The sequence below is a fragment of the Rutilus rutilus genome (assembly GCF_951802725.1).
Source record: "Rutilus rutilus genome assembly, chromosome: 15".
Lineage (NCBI taxonomy): Eukaryota > Metazoa > Chordata > Actinopteri > Cypriniformes > Leuciscidae > Rutilus > Rutilus rutilus.
In genome coordinates, this window is record NC_140220.1 from 804,336 (window position 1) to 826,619 (window position 22,284).

The window sequence follows — 22,284 nt, forward strand, 5'->3', positions numbered from 1 at the left end:
CCACAGTCCACTTGTGATCCGATTTACAAAAATGCTTCTTAGTACCAGGTGTAAACAAGGCCTTGGACAGCTACCTAGTTGGGATACAACAGTTAAAGGATTAATGCTTAAATGAAAGCAGTCTACATTACTGGGACTAGCCTGAAATTAAAAATATATATATATACAGTATCAACCAATCCTTTATCCCAATATGATTCTATACTTGCGTGACTGTAAAAAAAGCATTCCAAAAAGCCAACGAGTGACCTCAGAGGGGTTTGGGCATCAATATATGCAGTTATGCTAGTCCAGCCAAAAGTCGTATGTAAAGCCTCAAACAGACAGAAGCTAAATCCTTCATTTGATATGTGAAACATGAACAGGGGCCCAAGTTAACAACTAGAACTTGGCAAATAGTAAAGTTAGATGACTTAGGCAGAAACTTGGCTTGTTTAGTTCAAGTCAAGAATCTCAATGCACAAAAGAAAAAGGTTTAGTAGTGCAGAAGTCAAACTGAGAACAGTCACGAAACATCCAACTCCAGACAGAAATGAATACCAAAGAGAAACATGTTGAGTTTCATGAAGTTTATTAAAAGACTAAAATTCACTTGACCAGGTTAACTTGTCCACTAGACACCACAGTTTGCCCACTAGAGATGGTCTTGACGTGCACGTCTCTTCCTGTAAAAAGTGGTAGAAGCGTGAGGGGCATTTCAATAAATTCTCAGTTCCTGAAGTCAACTTACAGCAAGCACTCACTTTTCCTAGTGCAACTTTGCTCACAGGAGCCAGAGGAGGGATGGCACACCGCTGTACTACAGTGGATGAAGATCTAACAGAGGGGGAAAGGGTTAAGCCATAGAATTCACTGTAAAAAGCACTAATATTAAGGGTTGAGGTAAGGCTGCAGAGCATACGGTTTCCTGCAGAGGAGCCAGTGATGCTGGATCTACAAACGTGAACATCTTCACAACAAAGCGCTTGTAGTGGGTCGGGAACTGAAGACCAGATGATCCAGCCACTGGAACCAATGCGGTCAGGTAACGATCATCCTGGTAAGGGCATCTGAAAGGCAAAGAGGCAGTCAGAAATGCCTTACAGCACACTAGATGGATAAAGACTGGCCTTACTCACCCATCAACCAGAAGATCCCATTGGGGTAGACTGAGTGGACTGGGGGTTGATGTCGCCCAGCAATGTCCCAGCATCAGGACAATGTTGGGGTCGGTCCTCTCCAAAATGTGCACCTCAACATACACAGGCTCCCGCAGGACTTTTGTAACTGGATAATCAGCATCACTGTAGTAGGACGTGTACGCCTCGTCCCCTGAGGAAGAATGCAGCGTTTAACTAGAAACTGGAGCTTTAGAAAGGCTTAAGGCATACTTGGGACAAACACTTACCTTCTGCACAGCCTTTGGTGACACATTGACCATTTGCCAGTCTAAGCTCCACCCTGAGGGGTCCAGGAGCAGCTACTGGTGGAGGTGGAGGAACGGTGTTGACCTCCACAACCAGAGCTTCCACAGAGGTACCAGAGTACCTACACTGGAAGAGAAGCCTGGACGACAAACAGTGAGCTTGTAGCATTTGTCAATGATTCTCATTTATGATAAAGCATACATCACTTACTCAAAATGGCTGTCCCTTGTAATGGAACCAAGTGGTCCGATACCCACTTCATATGAGGAGGTCATTCTGTTTTCATACACCACATATCCACTGTCCTCCTGCAAATAGTAACATTGTTGGCATCCAATCCATTCTTAGCCATGCAGAACAAAACCACAAGCAGATACTCCCCATCATGCTTGTGCCACATGCAGTGACAGGGAACTGGTATATAGCAAAGAAAGGTGTGGATCCCACAGGACTGCAAGCTGGATCACTTCCACCCAGGAGACGGACTGAATCCAGGCTCAATCGAGGCAGCGTAACATCTCTAGCCACCACTACCACAAACTGACCATCTCTTATACACTGGACAGTCACTGGAACGAGTTACAAGAGCAGGTTACTGCTGAGGATCAGTTTAACATGAATGCCTCCACATTGACTCTACACTCTTACCTGCCTTCCCATAGTAACACTGCTGTCCATTAAAGCAGCAGTTGATAGCAGCACACTCAGCACCACTGATACCAGGTGGTCCACATTGAATCTGCTCATAATCAGCTACAGTACATTTGTCAAGGGGCTCTGCCTGTGCCACTGGCTGCTTAGGCTGAAACTGCTGAGGAAACTGTTGACTAGCTTGCTGTTGAACTGACTGAGGAAACTGTTGACTAGCTTGCTGTTGAACTGACTGAGGAAACTGTTGACTAGCTTGCTGTTGAACTGGCTTTTGAACCTGCTGAAGAAACTGTTGACTAGCTTGCTGTTGAACCTCCTGAAGAAACTGTTGACTAGCTTGCTGTTGAACTGACTGAGGAAACTGTTGACTAGCTTGCTGTTGAACTGGCTTTTGAACCTGCTGAGGAAACCATTGACTAGATTGCTGTTGAACTGGCTTTTGAACCTCCTGAAGAAACTGTTGACTAGCTTGCTGTTGAACTGGCTTTTGAACCTGCTGAAGAAACTGTTGACTAGCTTGCTGTTGAACTGGCTTTTGAACCTGCTGAGGAAACCATTGACTAGAGTGCTGTTGAACTGGCTTTTGAACCTCCTGAAGAAACTGTTGACTAGCTTGCTGTTGAACTGACTGAGGAAACTGTTGACTAGCTTGCTGTTGAACTGGCTTTTGAACCTGCTGAGGAAACCATTGACTAGCTTGCTGTTGAACCTGCTGAAGAAACTGTTGACTAGCTTGCTGTTGAACTGGCTTTTGAACCTGCTGAGGAAACCATTGACTAGCTTGCTGTTGAACTGGCTTTTGAACCTGCTGAGGAAACTGCTGACTAGCTTGCTGTTGAACTGGCTTTGGAACCTGCTGAGGAAACCATTGACTAGAATGCTGTTGAACTGGCTTTTGAACCTGCTGAGGAAACCATTGACTAGATTGCTGTTGAACTGGCTTTTGAAACCACTGGTCAGTTTGCTGGAACGTCAGAGCTTGAGGATTCTGGGGCAGATCACTCCACTTCGGAACAGCATGACTGAAAGCACAGAACCAAACACAAAGTGCCAGAGACTGAACAGCACACCAACTTCCTGCCATTGTTCAACAGCTAGTCACACTGCTGAGGTGCTGCCCTTTGGTCCTTTTGTACTCTACAGACTTTGGCTAATTAATGATAATCCCTCCCTCTTCATTAACAGTCATGATTCTCCAGACTTGCACGAGTGGGAGTTTATGCAACTAGGTGATTCTATTGTTTCTTAAAAGTAAATTTTTCCCTTTTGAACATACATAAAACCACATTGAGCTGAATTCAGAATACTATTTCTGCCATTTTGAATTCAGCCTTTTTTATATTAGATGTTTTAGCTATTCTGGATTGTTTTTTTTCTTTGAAACACATCATAGTTTTCTCATGGCAACAGGCCTGTGTATTTTAAGAAAGTTTAAATAACACCTGCTAGTGCACTTCTTAAAGGTATACTTCAGCATTTAGCATTAAGCTTTGTATCAGTAGAAAACCTGTAGTATTTTGGAATTACCGTGCTTCCCTCCCTCATATCCCCCTGAGACGAGAGATTTATGTATTTTTTGTTAAGCTAGTTCCGCATGTTTTCAACCCGCCCATAGGGGGTGGGATCTCACTCACAGAATGTACAAATAGTGTCAGCCATCTTTTTTTGGAAGCTAAGCTAACAGGCTCTTGCTCTGTGGAGAAAGCTGAGTAGTAGGGTTTACCATCCTCTTTTACCCGGACATGTCCGACCGTCGAGATCGTCCAAAATGTCCGGGATTCAGCTTTTGCTTACTACAGTCGCCATTCATTGTTTACATGCACACCTTTTGTTTCAATCTAACTGAATTCATTCCAATTGGTGAATCTGAATGTAGTGTTTACATGAACGCTAAACAAGTGTTCGGTAGATGTGCGTTTTAGCATTGCTAAGAAAATTCCCGCTCCTCCGTGAGAGATAGCCTACAAGACCGGTGCGTCTCACAGGTGTCGCTCATCAGTAATCACGCCACCGGCCTCTCACGGCCCTCAGCCTCGTCCTGCTCGCCACAGTAAACATAATGAATGGCGACTGTAGAACGCAAAAGCCAAATCCCGGACATTTTGGGCGATCTCGAAATCCCGGGCAGACTCGTCACGGAGACTCACGATAAAACAGCGTCTTTTAAGTTTCGAGTCAACTAGTAGCCTAGCCTAGTTGTTTAACTGCGCTCTTACCGGTAGGCGTGGCTTGGGAGTGGCCTCGTAGGGCAGCAAAGCAAGTGCATTCTGGGAGTTGTCTTTCATCCACATGAGCCAAAAATACATTTTCTGGCTTTTCTCAGTCTAGAAGGCTCCAAATTTAAAAATAATTTCACTCTACTACATAAATGACCCATTTTAAATACAGATTCATCTTCCAGAGGTGAAGTATCCCTTTAAAATGTTTACGTACTAGGTCAGTAGGCGGTAGAGTACACCGTTTTGCGGCTGTTTGACCACATTCAACCACATGAGCATCTACTCTATGAAAGCAATCTGGCCGAATGTGTTGGACTACCTCTAGAAGTGGGCAAAAATAGACAAGCTCAAAAAAAAAATAGCCCCTTTTTACACCTTCATTTACCACAGTCCACTTGTGATCCGATTTACAAAAATGCTTCTTAGTACCAGGTGTAAACAAGGCCTTGGACAGCTACCTAGTTGGGATACAACAGTTAAAGGATTAATGCTTAAATGAAAGCAGTCTACATTACTGGGACTAGCCTGAAATTAAAAATATATATATATATATTCAGTATCAACCAATCCTTTATCCCAATATGATTCTATACTTGCGTGACTGTAAAAAAAGCATTCCAAAAAGCCAACGAGTGACCTCAGAGGGGTTTGGGCATCAATATATGCAGTTATGCTAGTCCAGCCAAAAGTCGTATGTAAAGCCTCAAACAGACAGAAGCTAAATCCTTCATTTGATATGTGAAACATGAACAGGGGCCCAAGTTAACAACTAGAACTTGGCAAATAGTAAAGTTAGATGACTTAGGCAGAAACTTGGCTTGTTTAGTTCAAGTCAAGAATCTCAATGCACAAAAGAAAAAGGTTTAGTAGTGCAGAAGTCAAACTGAGAACAGTCACGAAACATCCAACTCCAGACAGAAATGAATACCAAAGAGAAACATGTTGAGTTTCATAAAGTTTATTAAAAGACTAAAATTCACTTGACCAGGTTAACTTGTCCACTAGACACCACAGTTTGCCCACTAGAGATGGTCTTGACGTGCACGTCTCTTCCTGTAAAAAGTGGTAGAAGCGTGAGGGGCATTTCAATAAATTCTCAGTTCCTGAAGTCAACTTACAGCAAGCACTCACTTTTCCTAGTGCAACTTTGCTCACAGGAGCCAGAGGAGGGATGGCACACCGCTGTACTACAGTGGATGAAGATCTAACAGAGGGGGAAAGGGTTAAGCCCTAGAATTCACTGTAAAAAGCACTAATATTAAGGGTTGAGGTAAGGCTGCAGAGCATACGGTTTCCTGCAGAGGAGCCAGCGATGCTGGATCTACAAACGCGAACATCTTCACAACAAAGCGCTTGTAGTGGGTCGGGAACTGAAGACCAGATGATCCAGCCACTGGAACCAATGCGGTCAGGTAACGATCATCCTGGTAAGGGCATCTGAAAGGCAAAGAGGCAGTCAGAAATGCCTTACAGCACACTAGATGGATAAAGACTGGCCTTACTCACCCATCAACCAGAAGATCCCATTGGGGTAGACTGAGTGGACTGGGGGTTGATGTCGCCCAGCAATGTCCCAGCATCAGGACAATGTTGGGGTCGGTCCTCTCCAAAATGTGCACCTCAACATACACAGGCTCCCGCAGGACTTTTGTAACTGGATAATCAGCATCACTGTAGTAGGACGTGTACGCCTCGTCCCCTGAGGAAGAATGCAGCGTTTAACTAGAAACTGGAGCTTTAGAAAGGCTTAAGGCATACTTGGGACAAACACTTACCTTCTGCACAGCCTTTGGTGACACATTGACCATTTGCCAGTCTAAGCTCCACCCTGAGGGGTCCAGGAGCAGCTACTGGTGGAGGTGGAGGAACGGTGTTGACCTCCACAACCAGAGCTTCCACAGAGGTACCAGAGTACCTACACTGGAAGAGAAGCCTGGACAACAAACAGTGAGCTTGTAGCATTTGTCAATGATTCTCATTTATGATAAAGCATACATCACTTACTCAAAATGGCTGTCCCTTGTAATGGAACCAAGTGGTCCGATACCCACTTCATATGAGGAGGTCATTCTGTTTTCATACACCACATATCCACTGTCCTCCTGCAAATAGTAACATTGTTGGCATCCAATCCATTCTTAGCCATGCAGAACAAAACCACAAGCAGATACTCGCCATCATGCTTGTGCCACATGCAGTGACAGGGAACTGGTATATAGCAAAGAAAGGTGTGGATCCCACAGGACTGCAAGCTGGATCACTTCCACCCAGGAGACGGACTGAATCCAGGCTCAATCGAGGCAGCGTAACATCTCTAGCCACCACTACCACAAACTGACCATCTCTTATACACTGGACAGTCACTGGAACGAGTTACAAGAGCAGGTTACTGCTGAGGATCAGTTTAACATGAATGCCTCCACATTGACTACACTCTTACCTGCCTTCCCATAGTAACACTGCTGTCCATTAAAGCAGCAGTTGATAGCAGCACACTCAGCACCACTGATACCAGGTGGTCCACATTGAATCTGCTCATAATCAGCTACAGTACATTTGTCAAGGGGCTCTGCCTGTGCCACTGGCTGCTTAGGCTGAAACTGCTGAGGAAACTGTTGACTAGCTTGCTGTTGAACTGACTGAGGAAACTGTTGACTAGCTTGCTGTTGAACTGACTGAGGAAACTGTTGACTAGCTTGCTGTTGAACTGACTGAGGAAACTGTTGACTAGCTTGCTGTTGAACTGACTGAGGAAACTGTTGACTAGCTTGCTGTTGAACTGACTGAGGAAACTGTTGAGGAAACTGTTGACTAGCTTGCTGTTGAACTGACTGAGGAAACTGTTGACTAGCTTGCTGTTGAACTGACTGAGGATAGTGTTGACTAGCTTGCTGTTGAACTGACTGAGGAAACTGTTGACTAGCTTGCTGTTGAACTGACTGAGGAAACTGTTGACTAGCTTGCTGTTGAACTGACTGAGGAAAGTGTTGACTAGCTTGCTGTTGAACTGGCTTTTGAACCTGCTGAAGAAAGTGTTGACTAGCTTGCTGTTGAACAGGCTTTTGAACCTGCTGAAGAAACTGTTGACTAGCTTGCTGTTGAAATGGCTTTTGAACCTGCTGAGGAAACCATTGACTAGATTGCTGTTGAACTGGCTTTTGAACCTGCTGAGGAAACCATTGACTAGATTGCTGTTGAGCTGGCTTTGGAACCTGCTGAAGAAACTGTTGACTAGCTTGCTGTTGAAATGGCTTTTGAACCTGCTGAGGAAACCATTGACTAGATTGCTGTTGAACTGGCTTTGGAACCTGCTGAGGAAACCATTGACTAGATTGCTGTTGAGCTGGCTTTGGAACCTGCTGAAGAAACTGTTGACTAGCTTGCTGTTGAACTGGCTTTGGAACCTGCTGAGGAAACCATTGACTAGATTGCTGTTGAACTGGCTTTTGAAACCACTGGTCAGTTTGCTTGAACATCAGAGCTTGAGGATTCTGGGGCAGATCACTCCACTTCGGAACAGCATGACTGAAAGCACAGAACCAAACACAAAGTGCCAGCGACTGAACAGCACACCAACTTCCTGCCATTCTTCAACAGCTAGTCACACTGGTGAGGTGCTGCCCTTTGGTCCTTTTGTACTCTACAGACTTTGGCTAATTAATGATAATCCCTCCCTCTTCATTAACAGTCATGATTCTCCAGACTTGCACGAGTGGGAGTTTATGCAACTAGGTGATTCTATTGTTTCTTAAAAGTACATTTTTCCCTTTTGAACATACATAAAACCACATTGAGCTGAATTCAGAATACTATTTCTGCCATTCTGAATTCATCCTTTTTTATATTAGATGTTTTAGCTATTCTGGATTGTTTTTTTTTCTTTGAAACACATCATAGTTTTCTCATGGCAACAGGCCTGTGTATTTTAAGAAAGTTTAAATAACACCTGCTAGTGCACTTCTTAAAGGGATACTTCAGCATTAAGCTTTGTATCAGTAGAAAACCTGTAGTATTTTGGAATTACCGTGCTTCCCTCCCTCATATCCCCCTGAGACGAGAGATTTATGTATTTTTTGTTAAGCTAGTTCCGCATGTTTTCAACCCGCCCATAGGGGGTGGGATCTCACGCACAGAATGTACAAATAGTGTCAGCCATCTTTTTTTGGAAGCTAAGCTAACAGGCTCTTGCTCTGTGGAGAAAGCTGAGTAGTAGGGTTTACCATCCACTTTTACCCGGACATGTCCGACCGTCGAGATCGTCCGGGATTCAGCTTTTGCTTACTACAGTCGCCATTCATTGTTTACATGCACACCTTTTGTTTCAATCTAACTGAATTCATTCCGATTGGTGAATCTGAATGTAGTGTTTACATGAACGCTAAACAAGTGTTCGGTAGATGTGCGTTTTAGCATTGCTAAGAAAATTCCCGCTCCTCCGTGAGAGATAGCCTACAAGACCGGTGCGTCTCACAGGTGTCGCTCATCAGTAATCACGCCACCGGCCTCGCGCCGTCCTCTCACGGCCCTCAGCCTCGTCCTGCTCGCCACAGTAAACATAATGAATGGCGACTGTAGAACGCAAAAGCCAAATCCCGGACATTTTGGGCGATCTCGAAATCCCGGGCAGACTCGTCACGGAGACTCACGATAAAACGGCGTCTTTTAAGTTTCGAGTCAACTAGTAGCCTAGCCTAGTTGTTTAACTGCGCTCTCTTACCGGTAGGCGTGGCTTGGGAGTGGCCTCGTAGGCCAGTGAAGCAAGTGCATTCTGGGAGTTGTCTTTCATCCACATGAGCCAAAAATACATTTTCTGGCTTTTCTCAGTCTAGAAGGCTCCAAATTTAAAAATAATTTCACATTTCTACTACATAAATGACCCATTTTAAATACAGATTCATCTTCCAGAGGTGAAGTATCCCTTTAAAATGTTTACGTACTAGGTCAGTAGGCGGTAGAGTACACCGTTTTGCGGCCGTTTGAACACATTCAACCACATGAGCATCTACTCTATGAAAGCAATCTGGCCGAATGTGTTGGACTACCTCTAGAAGTGGGCAAAAATAGACAAGCTCAAAAAAAAAGCCCCTTTTTACACCTTCATTTACCACAGTCCACTTGTGATCCGATTTACAAAAATGCTTCTTAGTACCAGGTGTAAACAAGGCCTTGGACAGCTACCTAGTTGGGATACAACAGTTAAAGGATTAATGCTTAAATGAAAGCAGTCTACATTACTGGGACTAGCCTGAAATTAAAAATATATATATATACAGTATCAACCAATCCTTTATCCCAATATGATTCTATACTTGCGTGACTGTAAAAAAAGCATTCCAAAAAGCCAACGAGTGACCTCAGAGGGGTTTGGGCATCAATATATGCAGTTATGCTAGTCCAGCCAAAAGTCGTATGTAAAGCCTCAAACAGACAGAAGCTAAATCCTTCATTTGATATGTGAAACATGAACAGGGGCCCAAGTTAACAACTAGAACTTGGCAAATAGTAAAGTTAGATGACTTAGGCAGAAACTTGGCTTGTTTAGTTCAAGTCAAGAATCTCAATGCACAAAAGAAAAAGGTTTAGTAGTGCAGAAGTCAAACTGAGAACAGTCACGAAACATCCAACTCCAGACAGAAATGAATACCAAAGAGAAACATGTTGAGTTTCATGAAGTTTATTAAAAGACTAAAATTCACTTGACCAGGTTAACTTGTCCACTAGACACCACAGTTTGCCCACTAGAGATGGTCTTGACGTGCACGTCTCTTCCTGTAAAAAGTGGTAGAAGCGTGAGGGGCATTTCAATAAATTCTCAGTTCCTGAAGTCAACTTACAGCAAGCACTCACTTTTCCTAGTGCAACTTTGCTCACAGGAGCCAGAGGAGGGATGGCACACCGCTGTACTACAGTGGATGAAGATCTAACAGAGGGGGAAAGGGTTAAGCCCTAGAATTCACTGTAAAAAGCACTAATATTAAGGGTTGAGGTAAGGCTGCAGAGCATACGGTTTCCTGCAGAGGAGCCAGCGATGCTGGATCTACAAACGCGAACATCTTCACAACAAAGCGCTTGTAGTGGGTCGGGAACTGAAGACCAGATGATCCAGCCACTGGAACCAATGCGGTCAGGTAACGATCATCCTGGTAAGGGCATCTGAAAGGCAAAGAGGCAGTCAGAAATGCCTTACAGCACACTAGATGGATAAAGACTGGCCTTACTCACCCATCAACCAGAAGATCCCATTGAGGTAGACTGAGTGGACTGGGGGTTGATGTCGCCCAGCAATGTCCCAGCATCAGGACAATGTTGGGGTCGGTCCTCTCCAAAATGTGCACCTCAACATACACAGGCTCCCGCAGGACTTTTGTAACTGGATAATCAGCATCACTGTAGTAGGACGTGTACGCCTCGTCCCCTGAGGAAGAATGCAGCGTTTAACTAGAAACTGGAGCTTTAGAAAGGCTTAAGGCATACTTGGGACAAACACTTACCTTCTGCACAGCCTTTGGTGACACATTGACCATTTGCCAGTCTAAGCTCCACCCTGAGGGGTCCAGGAGCAGCTACTGGTGGAGGTGGAGGAACGGTGTTGACCTCCACAACCAGAGCTTCCACAGAGGTACCAGAGTACCTACACTGGAAGAGAAGCCTGGACAACAAACAGTGAGCTTGTAGCATTTGTCAATGATTCTCATTTATGATAAAGCATACATCACTTACTCAAAATGGCTGTCCCTTGTAATGGAACCAAGTGGTCCGATACCCACTTCATATGAGGAGGTCATTCTGTTTTCATACACCACATATCCACTGTCCTCCTGCAAATAGTAACATTGTTGGCATCCAATCCATTCTTAGCCATGCAGAACAAAACCACAAGCAGCTACTCGCCATCATGCTTGTGCCACATGCAGTGACAGGGAACTGGTATATAGCAAAGAAAGGTGTGGATCCCACAGGACTGCAAGCTGGATCACTTCCACCCAGGAGACGGACTGAATCCAGGCTCAATCGAGGCAGCGTAACATCTCTAGCCACCACTACCACAAACTGACCATCTCTTATACACTGGACAGTCACTGGAACGAGTTATAAGAGCAGGTTACTGCTGAGGATCAGTTTAACATGAATGCCTCCACATTGACTCTACACTCTTACCTGCCTTCCCATAGTAACACTGCTGTCCATTAAAGCAGCAGTTGATAGCAGCACACTCAGCACCACTGATACCAGGTGGTCCACATTGAATCTGCTCATAATCAGCTACGATACATTTGTCAAGGGGCTCTGCCTGTGCCACTGGCTGCTTAGGCTGAAACTGCTGAGGAAACTGTTGACTAGCTTGCGGTTGAACTGACTGAGGAAACTGTTGACTAGCTTGCTGTTGAACTGACTGAGGAAAGTGTTGACTAGCTTGCTGTTGAACTGGCTTTTGAACCTGCTGAAGAAACTGTTGACTAGCTTGCTGTTGAACTGACTGAGGAAACTGTTGACTAGCTTGCTGTTGAACTGACTGAGGAAAGTGTTGACTAGCTTGCTGTTGAACTGGCTTTTGAACCTGCTGAAGAAACTGTTGACTAGCTTGCTGTTGAACTGGCTTTTGAACCTCCTGAAGAAACTGTTGACTAGCTTGCTGTTGAACTGGCTTTTGAACCTGCTGAGGAAACCATTGACTAGATTGCTGTTGAACTGGCTTTTGAACCTGCTGAGGAAACCATTGACTAGATTGCTGTTGAGCTGGCTTTGGAACCTGCTGAAGAAACTGTTGACTAGCTTGCTGTTGAACTGGCTTTGGAACCTGCTGAGGAAACCATTGACTAGATTGCTGTTGAGCTGGCTTTGGAACCTGCTGAAGAAACTGTTGACTAGCTTGCTGTTGAACTGGCTTTGGAACCTGCTGAGGAAACCATTGACTAGATTGCTGTTGAACTGGCTTTTGAAACCACTGGTCAGTTTGCTGGAACGTCAGAGCTTGAGGATTCTGGGGCAGATCACTCCACTTCGGAACAGCATGACTGAAAGCACAGAACCAAACACAAAGTGCCAGCGACTGAACAGCACACCAACTTCCTGCCATTCTTCAACAGCTAGTCACACTGCTGAGGTGCTGCCCTTTGGTCCTTTTGTACTCTACAGACTTTGGCTAATTAATGATAATCCCTCCCTCTTCATTAACAGTCATGATTCTCCAGACTTGCACGAGTGGGAGTTTATGCAACTAGGTGATTCTATTGTTTCTTAAAAGTACATTTTTCCCTTTTGAACATACATAAAACCACATTGAGCTGAATTCAGAATACTATTTCTGCCATTCTGAATTCATCCTTTTTTATATTAGATGTTTTAGCTATTCTGGATTGTTTTTTTTCTTTGAAACACATCATAGTTTTCTCATGGCAACAGGCCTGTGTATTTTAAGAAAGTTTAAATAACACCTGCTAGTGCACTTCTTAAAGGGATACTTCAGCATTAAGCTTTGTATCAGTAGAAAACCTGTAGTATTTTGGAATTACCGTGCTTCCCTCCCTCATATCCCCCTGAGACGAGAGATTTATGTATTTTTTGTTAAGCTAGTTCCGCATGATTTCAACCCGCCCATAGGGGGTGGGATCTCACTCACAGAATGTACAAATAGTGTCAGCCATCTTTTTTTGGAAGCTAAGCTAACAGGCTCTTGCTCTGTGGAGAAAGCTGAGTAGTAGGGTTTACCATCCTCTTTTACCCGGACATGTCCGACCGTCGAGATCGTCCAAAATGTCCGGGATTCAGCTTTTGCTTACTACAGTCGCCATTCATTGTTTACATGCACACCTTTTGTTTCAATCTAACTGAATTCATTCCGATTGGTGAATCTGAATGTAGTGTTTACATGAACGCTAAACAAGTGTTCGGTAGATGTGCGTTTTAGCATTGCTAAGAAAATTCCCGCTCCTCCGTGAGAGATAGCCTACAAGACCGGTGCGTCTCACAGGTGTCGCTCATCAGTAATCACGCCACCGGCCTCGCGCCGTCCTCTCACGGCCCTCAGCCTCGTCCTGCTCGCCACAGTAAACATAATGAATGGCGACTGTAGAACGCAAAAGCCAAATCCCGGACATTTTGGGCGATCTCGAAATCCCGGGCAGACTCGTCACGGAGACTCACGATAAAACGCCGTCTTTTAAGTTTCGAGTCAACTAGTAGCCTAGCCTAGTTGTTTAACTGCGCTCTCTTACCGGTAGGCGTGGCTTGGGAGTGGCCTCGTAGGGCAGTGAAGCAAGTGCATTCTGGGAGTTGTCTTTCATCCACATGAGCCAAAAATACATTTTCTGGCTTTTCTCAGTCTAGAAGGCTCCAAATTTAAAAATAATTTCACATTTCTACTACATAAATGACCCATTTTAAATACAGATTCATCTTCCAGAGGTGAAGTATCCCTTAAAAATGTTTACGTACTAGGTCAGTAGGCGGTAGAGTACACCGTTTTGCGGCCGTTTGAACACATTCAACCACATGAGCATCTACTCTATGAAAGCAATCTGGCCGAATGTGTTGGACTACCTCTAGAAGTGGGCAAAAATAGACAAGCTCAAAAAAAGCCCCTTTTTACACCATTTACCACAGTCCACTTGTGATCCGATTTACAAAAATGCTTCTTAGTACCAGGTGTAAACAAGGCCTTGGACAGCTACCTAGTTGGGATACAACAGTTAAAGGATTAATGCTTAAATGAAAGCAGTCTACATTACTGGGACTAGCCTGAAATTAGAAATATATATATATTCAGTATCAACCAATCCTTTATCCCAATATGATTCTATACTTGCGTGACTGTAAAAAAAGCATTCCAAAAAGCCAACGAGTGACCTCAGAGGGGTTTGGGCATCAATATATGCAGTTATGCTAGTCCAGCCAAAAGTCGTATGTAAAGCCTCAAACAGACAGAAGCTAATCCTTCATTTGATATGTGAAACATGAACAGGGGCCCAAGTTAACAACTAGAACTTGGCAAATAGTAAAGTTAGATGACTTAGGCAGAAACTTGGCTTGTTTAGTTCAAGTCAAGAATCTCAATGCACAAAAGAAAAAGGTTTAGTAGTGCAGAAGTCAAACTGAGAACAGTCACGAAACATCCAACTCCAGACAGAAATGAATACCAAAGAGAAACATGTTGAGTTTCATGAAGTTTATTAAAAGACTAAAATTCACTTGACCAGGTTAACTTGTCCACTAGACACCACAGTTTGCCCACTAGAGATGGTCTTGACGTGCACGTCTCTTCCTGTAAAAAGTGGTAGAAGCGTGAGGGGCATTTCAATAAATTCTCAGTTCCTGAAGTCAACTTACAGCAAGCACTCACTTTTCCTAGTGCAACTTTGCTCACAGGAGCCAGAGGAGGGATGGCACACCGCTGTACTACAGTGGATGAAGATCTAACAGAGGGGGAAAGGGTTAAGCCCTAGAATTCACTGTAAAAAGCACTAATATTAAGGGTTGAGGTAAGGCTGCAGAGCATACGGTTTCCTGCAGAGGAGCCAGCGATGCTGGATCTACAAACGCGAACATCTTCACAACAAAGCGCTTGTAGTGGGTCGGGAACTGAAGACCAGATGATCCAGCCACTGGAACCAATGCGGTCAGGTAACGATCATCCTGGTAAGGGCATCTGAAAGGCAAAGAGGCAGTCAGAAATGCCTTACAGCACACTAGATGGATAAAGACTGGCCTTACTCACCCATCAACCAGAAGATCCCATTGAGGTAGACTGAGTGGACTGGGGGTTGATGTCGCCCAGCAATGTCCCAGCATCAGGACAATGTTGGGGTCGGTCCTCTCCAAAATGTGCACCTCAACATACACAGGCTCCCGCAGGACTTTTGTAACTGGATAATCAGCATCACTGTAGTAGGACGTGTACGCCTCGTCCCCTGAGGAAGAATGCAGCGTTTAACTAGAAACTGGAGCTTTAGAAAGGCTTAAGGCATACTTGGGACAAACACTTACCTTCTGCACAGCCTTTGGTGACACATTGACCATTTGCCAGTCTAAGCTCCACCCTGAGGGGTCCAGGAGCAGCTACTGGTGGAGGTGGAGGAACGGTGTTGACCTCCACAACCAGAGCTTCCACAGAGGTACCAGAGTACCTACACTGGAAGAGAAGCCTGGACAACAAACAGTGAGCTTGTAGCATTTGTCAATGATTCTCATTTATGATAAAGCATACATCACTTACTCAAAATGGCTGTCCCTTGTAATGGAACCAAGTGGTCCGATACCCACTTCATATGAGGAGGTCATTCTGTTTTCATACACCACATATCCACTGTCCTCCTGCAAATAGTAACATTGTTGGCATCCAATCCATTCTTAGCCATGCAGAACAAAACCACAAGCAGCTACTCGCCATCATGCTTGTGCCACATGCAGTGACAGGGAACTGGTATATAGCAAAGAAAGGTGTGGATCCCACAGGACTGCAAGCTGGATCACTTCCACCCAGGAGACGGACTGAATCCAGGCTCAATCGAGGCAGCGTAACATCTCTAGCCACCACTACCACAAACTGACCATCTCTTATACACTGGACAGTCACTGGAACGAGTTATAAGAGCAGGTTACTGCTGAGGATCAGTTTAACATGAATGCCTCCACATTGACTCTACACTCTTACCTGCCTTCCCATAGTAACACTGCTGTCCATTAAAGCAGCAGTTGATAGCAGCACACTCAGCACCACTGATACCAGGTGGTCCACATTGAATCTGCTCATAATCAGCTACAGTACATTTGTCAAGGGGCTCTGCCTGTGCCACTGGCTGCTTAGGCTGAAACTGCTGAGGAAACTGTTGACTAGCTTGCGGTTGAACTGACTGAGGAAACTGTTGACTAGCTTGCTGTTGAACTGACTGAGGAAACTGTTGACTAGCTTGCTGTTGAACTGACTGAGGAAAGTGTTGACTAGCTTGCTGTTGAACTGGCTTTTGAACCTGCTGAAGAAACTGTTGACTAGCTTGCTGTTGAACTGGCTTTTGAACCTCCTGAAGAAACTGTTGACTAGCTTGCTGTTGAACTGGCTTTTGAACCTGCTGAGGAAACCATTGACTAGATTGCTGTTGAACTGGCTTTTGAACCTGCTGAGGAAACCATTGACTAGATTGCTGTTGAGCTGGCTTTGGAACCTGCTGAAGAAACTGTTGACTAGCTTGCTGTTGAACTGGCTTTGGAACCTGCTGAGGAAACCATTGACTAGATTGCTGTTGAGCTGGCTTTGGAACCTGCTGAAGAAACTGTTGACTAGCTTGCTGTTGAACTGGCTTTGGAACCTGCTGAGGAAACCATTGACTAGATTGCTGTTGAACTGGCTTTTGAAACCACTGGTCAGTTTGCTGGAACGTCAGAGCTTGAGGATTCTGGGGCAGATCACTCCACTTCGGAACAGCATGACTGAAAGCACAGAACCAAACACAAAGTGCCAGCGACTGAACAGCACACCAACTTCCTGCCATTCTTCAACAGCTAGTCACACTGCTGAGGTGCTGCCCTTTGGTCCTTTTGTACTCTACAGACTTTGGCTAATTAATGATAATCCCTCCCTCTTCATTAACAGTCATGATTCTCCAGACTTGCACGAGTGGGAGTTTATGCAACTAGGTGATTCTATTGTTTCTTAAAAGTACATTTTTCCCTTTTGAACATACATAAAACCACATTGAGCTGAATTCAGAATACTATTTCTGCCATTCTGAATTCATCCTTTTTTATATTAGATGTTTTAGCTATTCTGGATTGTTTTTTTTCTTTGAAACACATCATAGTTTTCTCATGGCAACAGGCCTGTGTATTTTAAGAAAGTTTAAATAACACCTGCTAGTGCACTTCTTAAAGGGATACTTCAGCATTAAGCTTTGTATCAGTAGAAAACCTGTAGTATTTTGGAATTACCGTGCTTCCCTCCCTCATATCCCCCTGAGACGAGAGATTTATGTATTTTTTGTTAAGCTAGTTCCGCATGATTTCAACCCGCCCATAGGGGGTGGGATCTCACTCACAGAATGTACAAATAGTGTCAGCCATCTTTTTTTGGAAGCTAAGCTAACAGGCTCTTGCTCTGTGGAGAAAGCTGAGTAGTAGGGTTTACCATCCTCTTTTACCCGGACATGTCCGACCGTCGAGATCGTCCAAAATGTCCGGGATTCAGCTTTTGCTTACTACAGTCGCCATTCATTGTTTACATGCACACCTTTTGTTTCAATCTAACTGAATTCATTCCGATTGGTGAATCTGAATGTAGTGTTTACATGAACGCTAAACAAGTGTTCGGTAGATGTGCGTTTTAGCATTGCTAAGAAAATTCCCGCTCCTCCGTGAGAGATAGCCTACAAGACCGGTGCGTCTCACAGGTGTCGCTCATCAGTAATCACGCCACCGGCCTCGCGCCGTCCTCTCACGGCCCTCAGCCTCGTCCTGCTCGCCACAGTAAACATAATGAATGGCGACTGTAGAACGCAAAAGCCAAATCCCGGACATTTTGGGCGATCTCGAAATCCCGGGCAGACTCGTCACGGAGACTCACGATAAAACGCCGTCTTTTAAGTTTCGAGTCAACTAGTAGCCTAGCCTAGTTGTTTAACTGCGCTCTCTTACCGGTAGGCGTGGCTTGGGAGTGGCCTCGTAGGGCAGTGAAGCAAGTGCATTCTGGGAGTTGTCTTTCATCCACATGAGCCAAAAATACATTTTCTGGCTTTTCTCAGTCTAGAAGGCTCCAAATTTAAAAATAATTTCACATTTCTACTACATAAATGACCCATTTTAAATACAGATTCATCTTCCAGAGGTGAAGTATCCCTTAAAAATGTTTACGTACTAGGTCAGTAGGCGGTAGAGTACACCGTTTTGCGGCCGTTTGAACACATTCAACCACATGAGCATCTACTCTATGAAAGCAATCTGGCCGAATGTGTTGGACTACCTCTAGAAGTGGGCAAAAATAGACAAGCTCAAAAAAAGCCCCTTTTTACACCATTTACCACAGTCCACTTGTGATCCGATTTACAAAAATGCTTCTTAGTACCAGGTGTAAACAAGGCCTTGGACAGCTACCTAGTTGGGATACAACAGTTAAAGGATTAATGCTTAAATGAAAGCAGTCTACATTACTGGGACTAGCCTGAAATTAGAAATATATATATATTCAGTATCAACCAATCCTTTATCCCAATATGATTCTATACTTGCGTGACTGTAAAAAAAGCATTCCAAAAAGCCAACGAGTGACCTCAGAGGGGTTTGGGCATCAATATATGCAGTTATGCTAGTCCAGCCAAAAGTCGTATGTAAAGCCTCAAACAGACAGAAGCTAAATCCTTCATTTGATATGTGAAACATGAACAGGGGCCCAAGTTAACAACTAGAACTTGGCAAATAGTAAAGTTAGATGACTTAGGCAGAAACTTGGCTTGTTTAGTTCAAGTCAAGAATCTCAATGCACAAAAGAAAAAGGTTTAGTAGTGCAGAAGTCAAACTGAGAACAGTCACGAAACATCCAACTCCAGACAGAAATGAATACCAAAGAGAAACATGTTGAGTTTCATGAAGTTTATTAAAAGACTAAAATTCACTTGACCAGGTTAACTTGTCCACTAGACACCACAGTTTGCCCACTAGAGATGGTCTTGACGTGCACGTCTCTTCCTGTAAAAAGTGGTAGAAGCGTGAGGGGCATTTCAATAAATTCTCAGTTCCTGAAGTCAACTTACAGCAAGCACTCACTTTTCCTAGTGCAACTTTGCTCACAGGAGCCAGAGGAGGGATGGCACACCGCTGTACTACAGTGGATGAAGATCTAACAGAGGGGGAAAGGGTTAAGCCCTAGAATTCACTGTAAAAAGCACTAATATTAAGGGTTGAGGTAAGGCTGCAGAGCATACGGTTTCCTGCAGAGGAGCCAGCGATGCTGGATCTACAAACGCGAACATCTTCACAACAAAGCGCTTGTAGTGGGTCGGGAACTGAAGACCAGATGATCCAGCCACTGGAACCAATGCGGTCAGGTAACGATCATCCTGGTAAGGGCATCTGAAAGGCAAAGAGGCAGTCAGAAATGCCTTACAGCACACTAGATGGATAAAGACTGGCCTTACTCACCCATCAACCAGAAGATCCCATTGAGGTAGACTGAGTGGACTGGGGGTTGATGTCGCCCAGCAATGTCCCAGCATCAGGACAATGTTGGGGTCGGTCCTCTCCAAAATGTGCACCTCAACATACACAGGCTCCCGCAGGACTTTTGTAACTGGATAATCAGCATCACTGTAGTAGGACGTGTACGCCTCGTCCCCTGAGGAAGAATGCAGCGTTTAACTAGAAACTGGAGCTTTAGAAAGGCTTAAGGCATACTTGGGACAAACACTTACCTTCTGCACAGCCTTTGGTGACACATTGACCATTTGCCAGTCTAAGCTCCACCCTGAGGGGTCCAGGAGCAGCTACTGGTGGAGGTGGAGGAACGGTGTTGACCTCCACAACCAGAGCTTCCACAGAGGTACCAGAGTACCTACACTGGAAGAGAAGCCTGGACAACAAACAGTGAGCTTGTAGCATTTGTCAATGATTCTCATTTATGATAAAGCATACATCACTTACTCAAAATGGCTGTCCCTTGTAATGGAACCAAGTGGTCCGATACCCACTTCATATGAGGAGGTCATTCTGTTTTCATACACCACATATCCACTGTCCTCCTGCAAATAGTAACATTGTTGGCATCCAATCCATTCTTAGCCATGCAGAACAAAACCACAAGCAGCTACTCGCCATCATGCTTGTGCCACATGCAGTGACAGGGAACTGGTATATAGCAAAGAAAGGTGTGGATCCCACAGGACTGCAAGCTGGATCACTTCCACCCAGGAGACGGACTGAATCCAGGCTCAATCGAGGCAGCGTAACATCTCTAGCCACCACTACCACAAACTGACCATCTCTTATACACTGGACAGTCACTGGAACGAGTTATAAGAGCAGGTTACTGCTGAGGATCAGTTTAACATGAATGCCTCCACATTGACTCTACACTCTTACCTGCCTTCCCATAGTAACACTGCTGTCCATTAAAGCAGCAGTTGATAGCAGCACACTCAGCACCACTGATACCAGGTGGTCCACATTGAATCTGCTCATAATCAGCTACAGTACATTTGTCAAGGGGCTCTGCCTGTGCCACTGGCTGCTTAGGCTGAAACTGCTGAGGAAACTGTTGACTAGCTTGCGGTTGAACTGACTGAGGAAACTGTTGACTAGCTTGCTGTTGAACTGACTGAGGAAACTGTTGACTAGCTTGCTGTTGAACTGACTGAGGAAAGTGTTGACTAGCTTGCTGTTGAACTGGCTTTTGAACCTGCTGAAGAAACTGTTGACTAGCTTGCTGTTGAACTGACTGAGGAAACTGTTGACTAGCTTGCTGTTGAACTGACTGAGGAAAGTGTTGACTAGCTTGCTGTTGAACTGGCTTTTGAACCTGCTGAAGAAACTGTTGACTAGCTTGCTGTTGAACTGGCTTTTGAACCTCCTGAAGAAACTGTTGACTAGCTTGCTGTTGAACTGGCTTTTGAACCTGCTGAGGAAACCATTGACTAGATTGCTGTTGAACTGGCTTTTGAACCTGCTGAGGAAACCATTGACTAGATTGCTGTTGAGCTGGCTTTGGAACCTGCTGAAGAAACTGTTGACTAGCTTGCTGTTGAACTGGCTTTGGAACCTGCTGAGGAAACCATTGACTAGATTGCTGTTGAGCTGGCTTTGGAACCTGCTGAAGAAACTGTTGACTAGCTTGCTGTTGAACTGGCTTTGGAACCTGCTGAGGAAACCATTGACTAGATTGCTGTTGAACTGGCTTTTGAAACCACTGGTCAGTTTGCTGGAACGTCAGAGCTTGAGGATTCTGGGGCAGATCACTCCACTTCGGAACAGCATGACTGAAAGCACAGAACCAAACACAAAGTGCCAGCGACTGAACAGCACACCAACTTCCTGCCATTCTTCAACAGCTAGTCACACTGCTGAGGTGCTGCCCTTTGGTCCTTTTGTACTCTACAGACTTTGGCTAATTAATGATAATCCCTCCCTCTTCATTAACAGTCATGATTCTCCAGACTTGCACGAGTGGGAGTTTATGCAACTAGGTGATTCTATTGTTTCTTAAAAGTACATTTTTCCCTTTTGAACATACATAAAACCACATTGAGCTGAATTCAGAATACTATTTCTGCCATTCTGAATTCATCCTTTTTTATATTAGATGTTTTAGCTATTCTGGATTGTTTTTTTTCTTTGAAACACATCATAGTTTTCTCATGGCAACAGGCCTGTGTATTTTAAGAAAGTTTAAATAACACCTGCTAGTGCACTTCTTAAAGGGATACTTCAGCATTAAGCTTTGTATCAGTAGAAAACCTGTAGTATTTTGGAATTACCGTGCTTCCCTCCCTCATATCCCCCTGAGACGAGAGATTTATGTATTTTTTGTTAAGCTAGTTCCGCATGATTTCAACCCGCCCATAGGGGGTGGGATCTCACTCACAGAATGTACAAATAGTGTCAGCCATCTTTTTTTGGAAGCTAAGCTAACAGGCTCTTGCTCTGTGGAGAAAGCTGAGTAGTAGGGTTTACCATCCTCTTTTACCCGGACATGTCCGACCGTCGAGATCGTCCAAAATGTCCGGGATTCAGCTTTTGCTTACTACAGTCGCCATTCATTGTTTACATGCACACCTTTTGTTTCAATCTAACTGAATTCATTCCGATTGGTGAATCTGAATGTAGTGTTTACATGAACGCTAAACAAGTGTTCGGTAGATGTGCGTTTTAGCATTGCTAAGAAAATTCCCGCTCCTCCGTGAGAGATAGCCTACAAGACCGGTGCGTCTCACAGGTGTCGCTCATCAGTAATCACGCCACCGGCCTCGCGCCGTCCTCTCACGGCCCTCAGCCTCGTCCTGCTCGCCACAGTAAACATAATGAATGGCGACTGT

General features: G+C 44.5%; 2 protein-coding genes across 8 annotated transcripts; both read right to left on the bottom strand.

Annotated features, from left to right (window-relative positions):
* Positions 1 to 554: 554 nt before the first annotated feature.
* On the bottom strand, positions 555 to 21,418 carry LOC311305126 (zona pellucida sperm-binding protein 4-like). 7 transcript variants are annotated; one of them, XM_084432645.1, is made up of 11 exons: positions 20,916 to 21,303; positions 16,387 to 16,578; positions 11,979 to 12,170; positions 6,717 to 7,680; positions 6,452 to 6,639; positions 6,281 to 6,378; positions 6,052 to 6,209; positions 5,783 to 5,975; positions 902 to 1,049; positions 744 to 816; positions 555 to 665 (listed from the first exon to the last, which is right to left on the bottom strand). In XM_084432645.1, exons 1-11 carry the CDS (start codon positions 21,288 to 21,290, stop codon positions 589 to 591), a joined length of 2,658 nt encoding a protein of 885 aa, XP_084288771.1. In that variant the 5' UTR covers positions 21,291 to 21,303; the 3' UTR covers positions 555 to 588. The 7 variants fall into 7 exon arrangements, with proteins under 7 accessions (XP_084288771.1, XP_084288773.1, XP_084288776.1 ...); XM_084432650.1 differs by lacking the exons at positions 555 to 665; positions 744 to 816; positions 902 to 1,049; ... (5 more) ...; positions 11,979 to 12,170; positions 16,387 to 16,578 and adding exons at positions 18,836 to 18,946; positions 19,025 to 19,097; positions 19,183 to 19,330; ... (4 more) ...; positions 20,336 to 20,651; positions 20,772 to 20,915 and having other exon boundaries at positions 21,012 to 21,311; XM_084432648.1 differs by lacking the exons at positions 555 to 665; positions 744 to 816; positions 902 to 1,049; ... (5 more) ...; positions 11,979 to 12,170; positions 16,387 to 16,578 and adding exons at positions 18,836 to 18,946; positions 19,025 to 19,097; positions 19,183 to 19,330; ... (3 more) ...; positions 20,069 to 20,256; positions 20,336 to 20,915 and having other exon boundaries at positions 21,012 to 21,311.
* Positions 1,681 to 3,160, bottom strand: LOC311305131 (uncharacterized protein). The gene is made up of 2 exons (XM_084432665.1): positions 2,055 to 3,160; positions 1,681 to 1,975 (listed from the first exon to the last, which is right to left on the bottom strand). The coding sequence occupies exons 1-2, from the start codon at positions 3,139 to 3,141 to the stop codon at positions 1,689 to 1,691; spliced, it is 1,374 nt and encodes a 457-aa protein (XP_084288791.1). The 5' UTR covers positions 3,142 to 3,160; the 3' UTR covers positions 1,681 to 1,688.
* Positions 21,419 to 22,284: the final 866 nt, after the last annotated feature.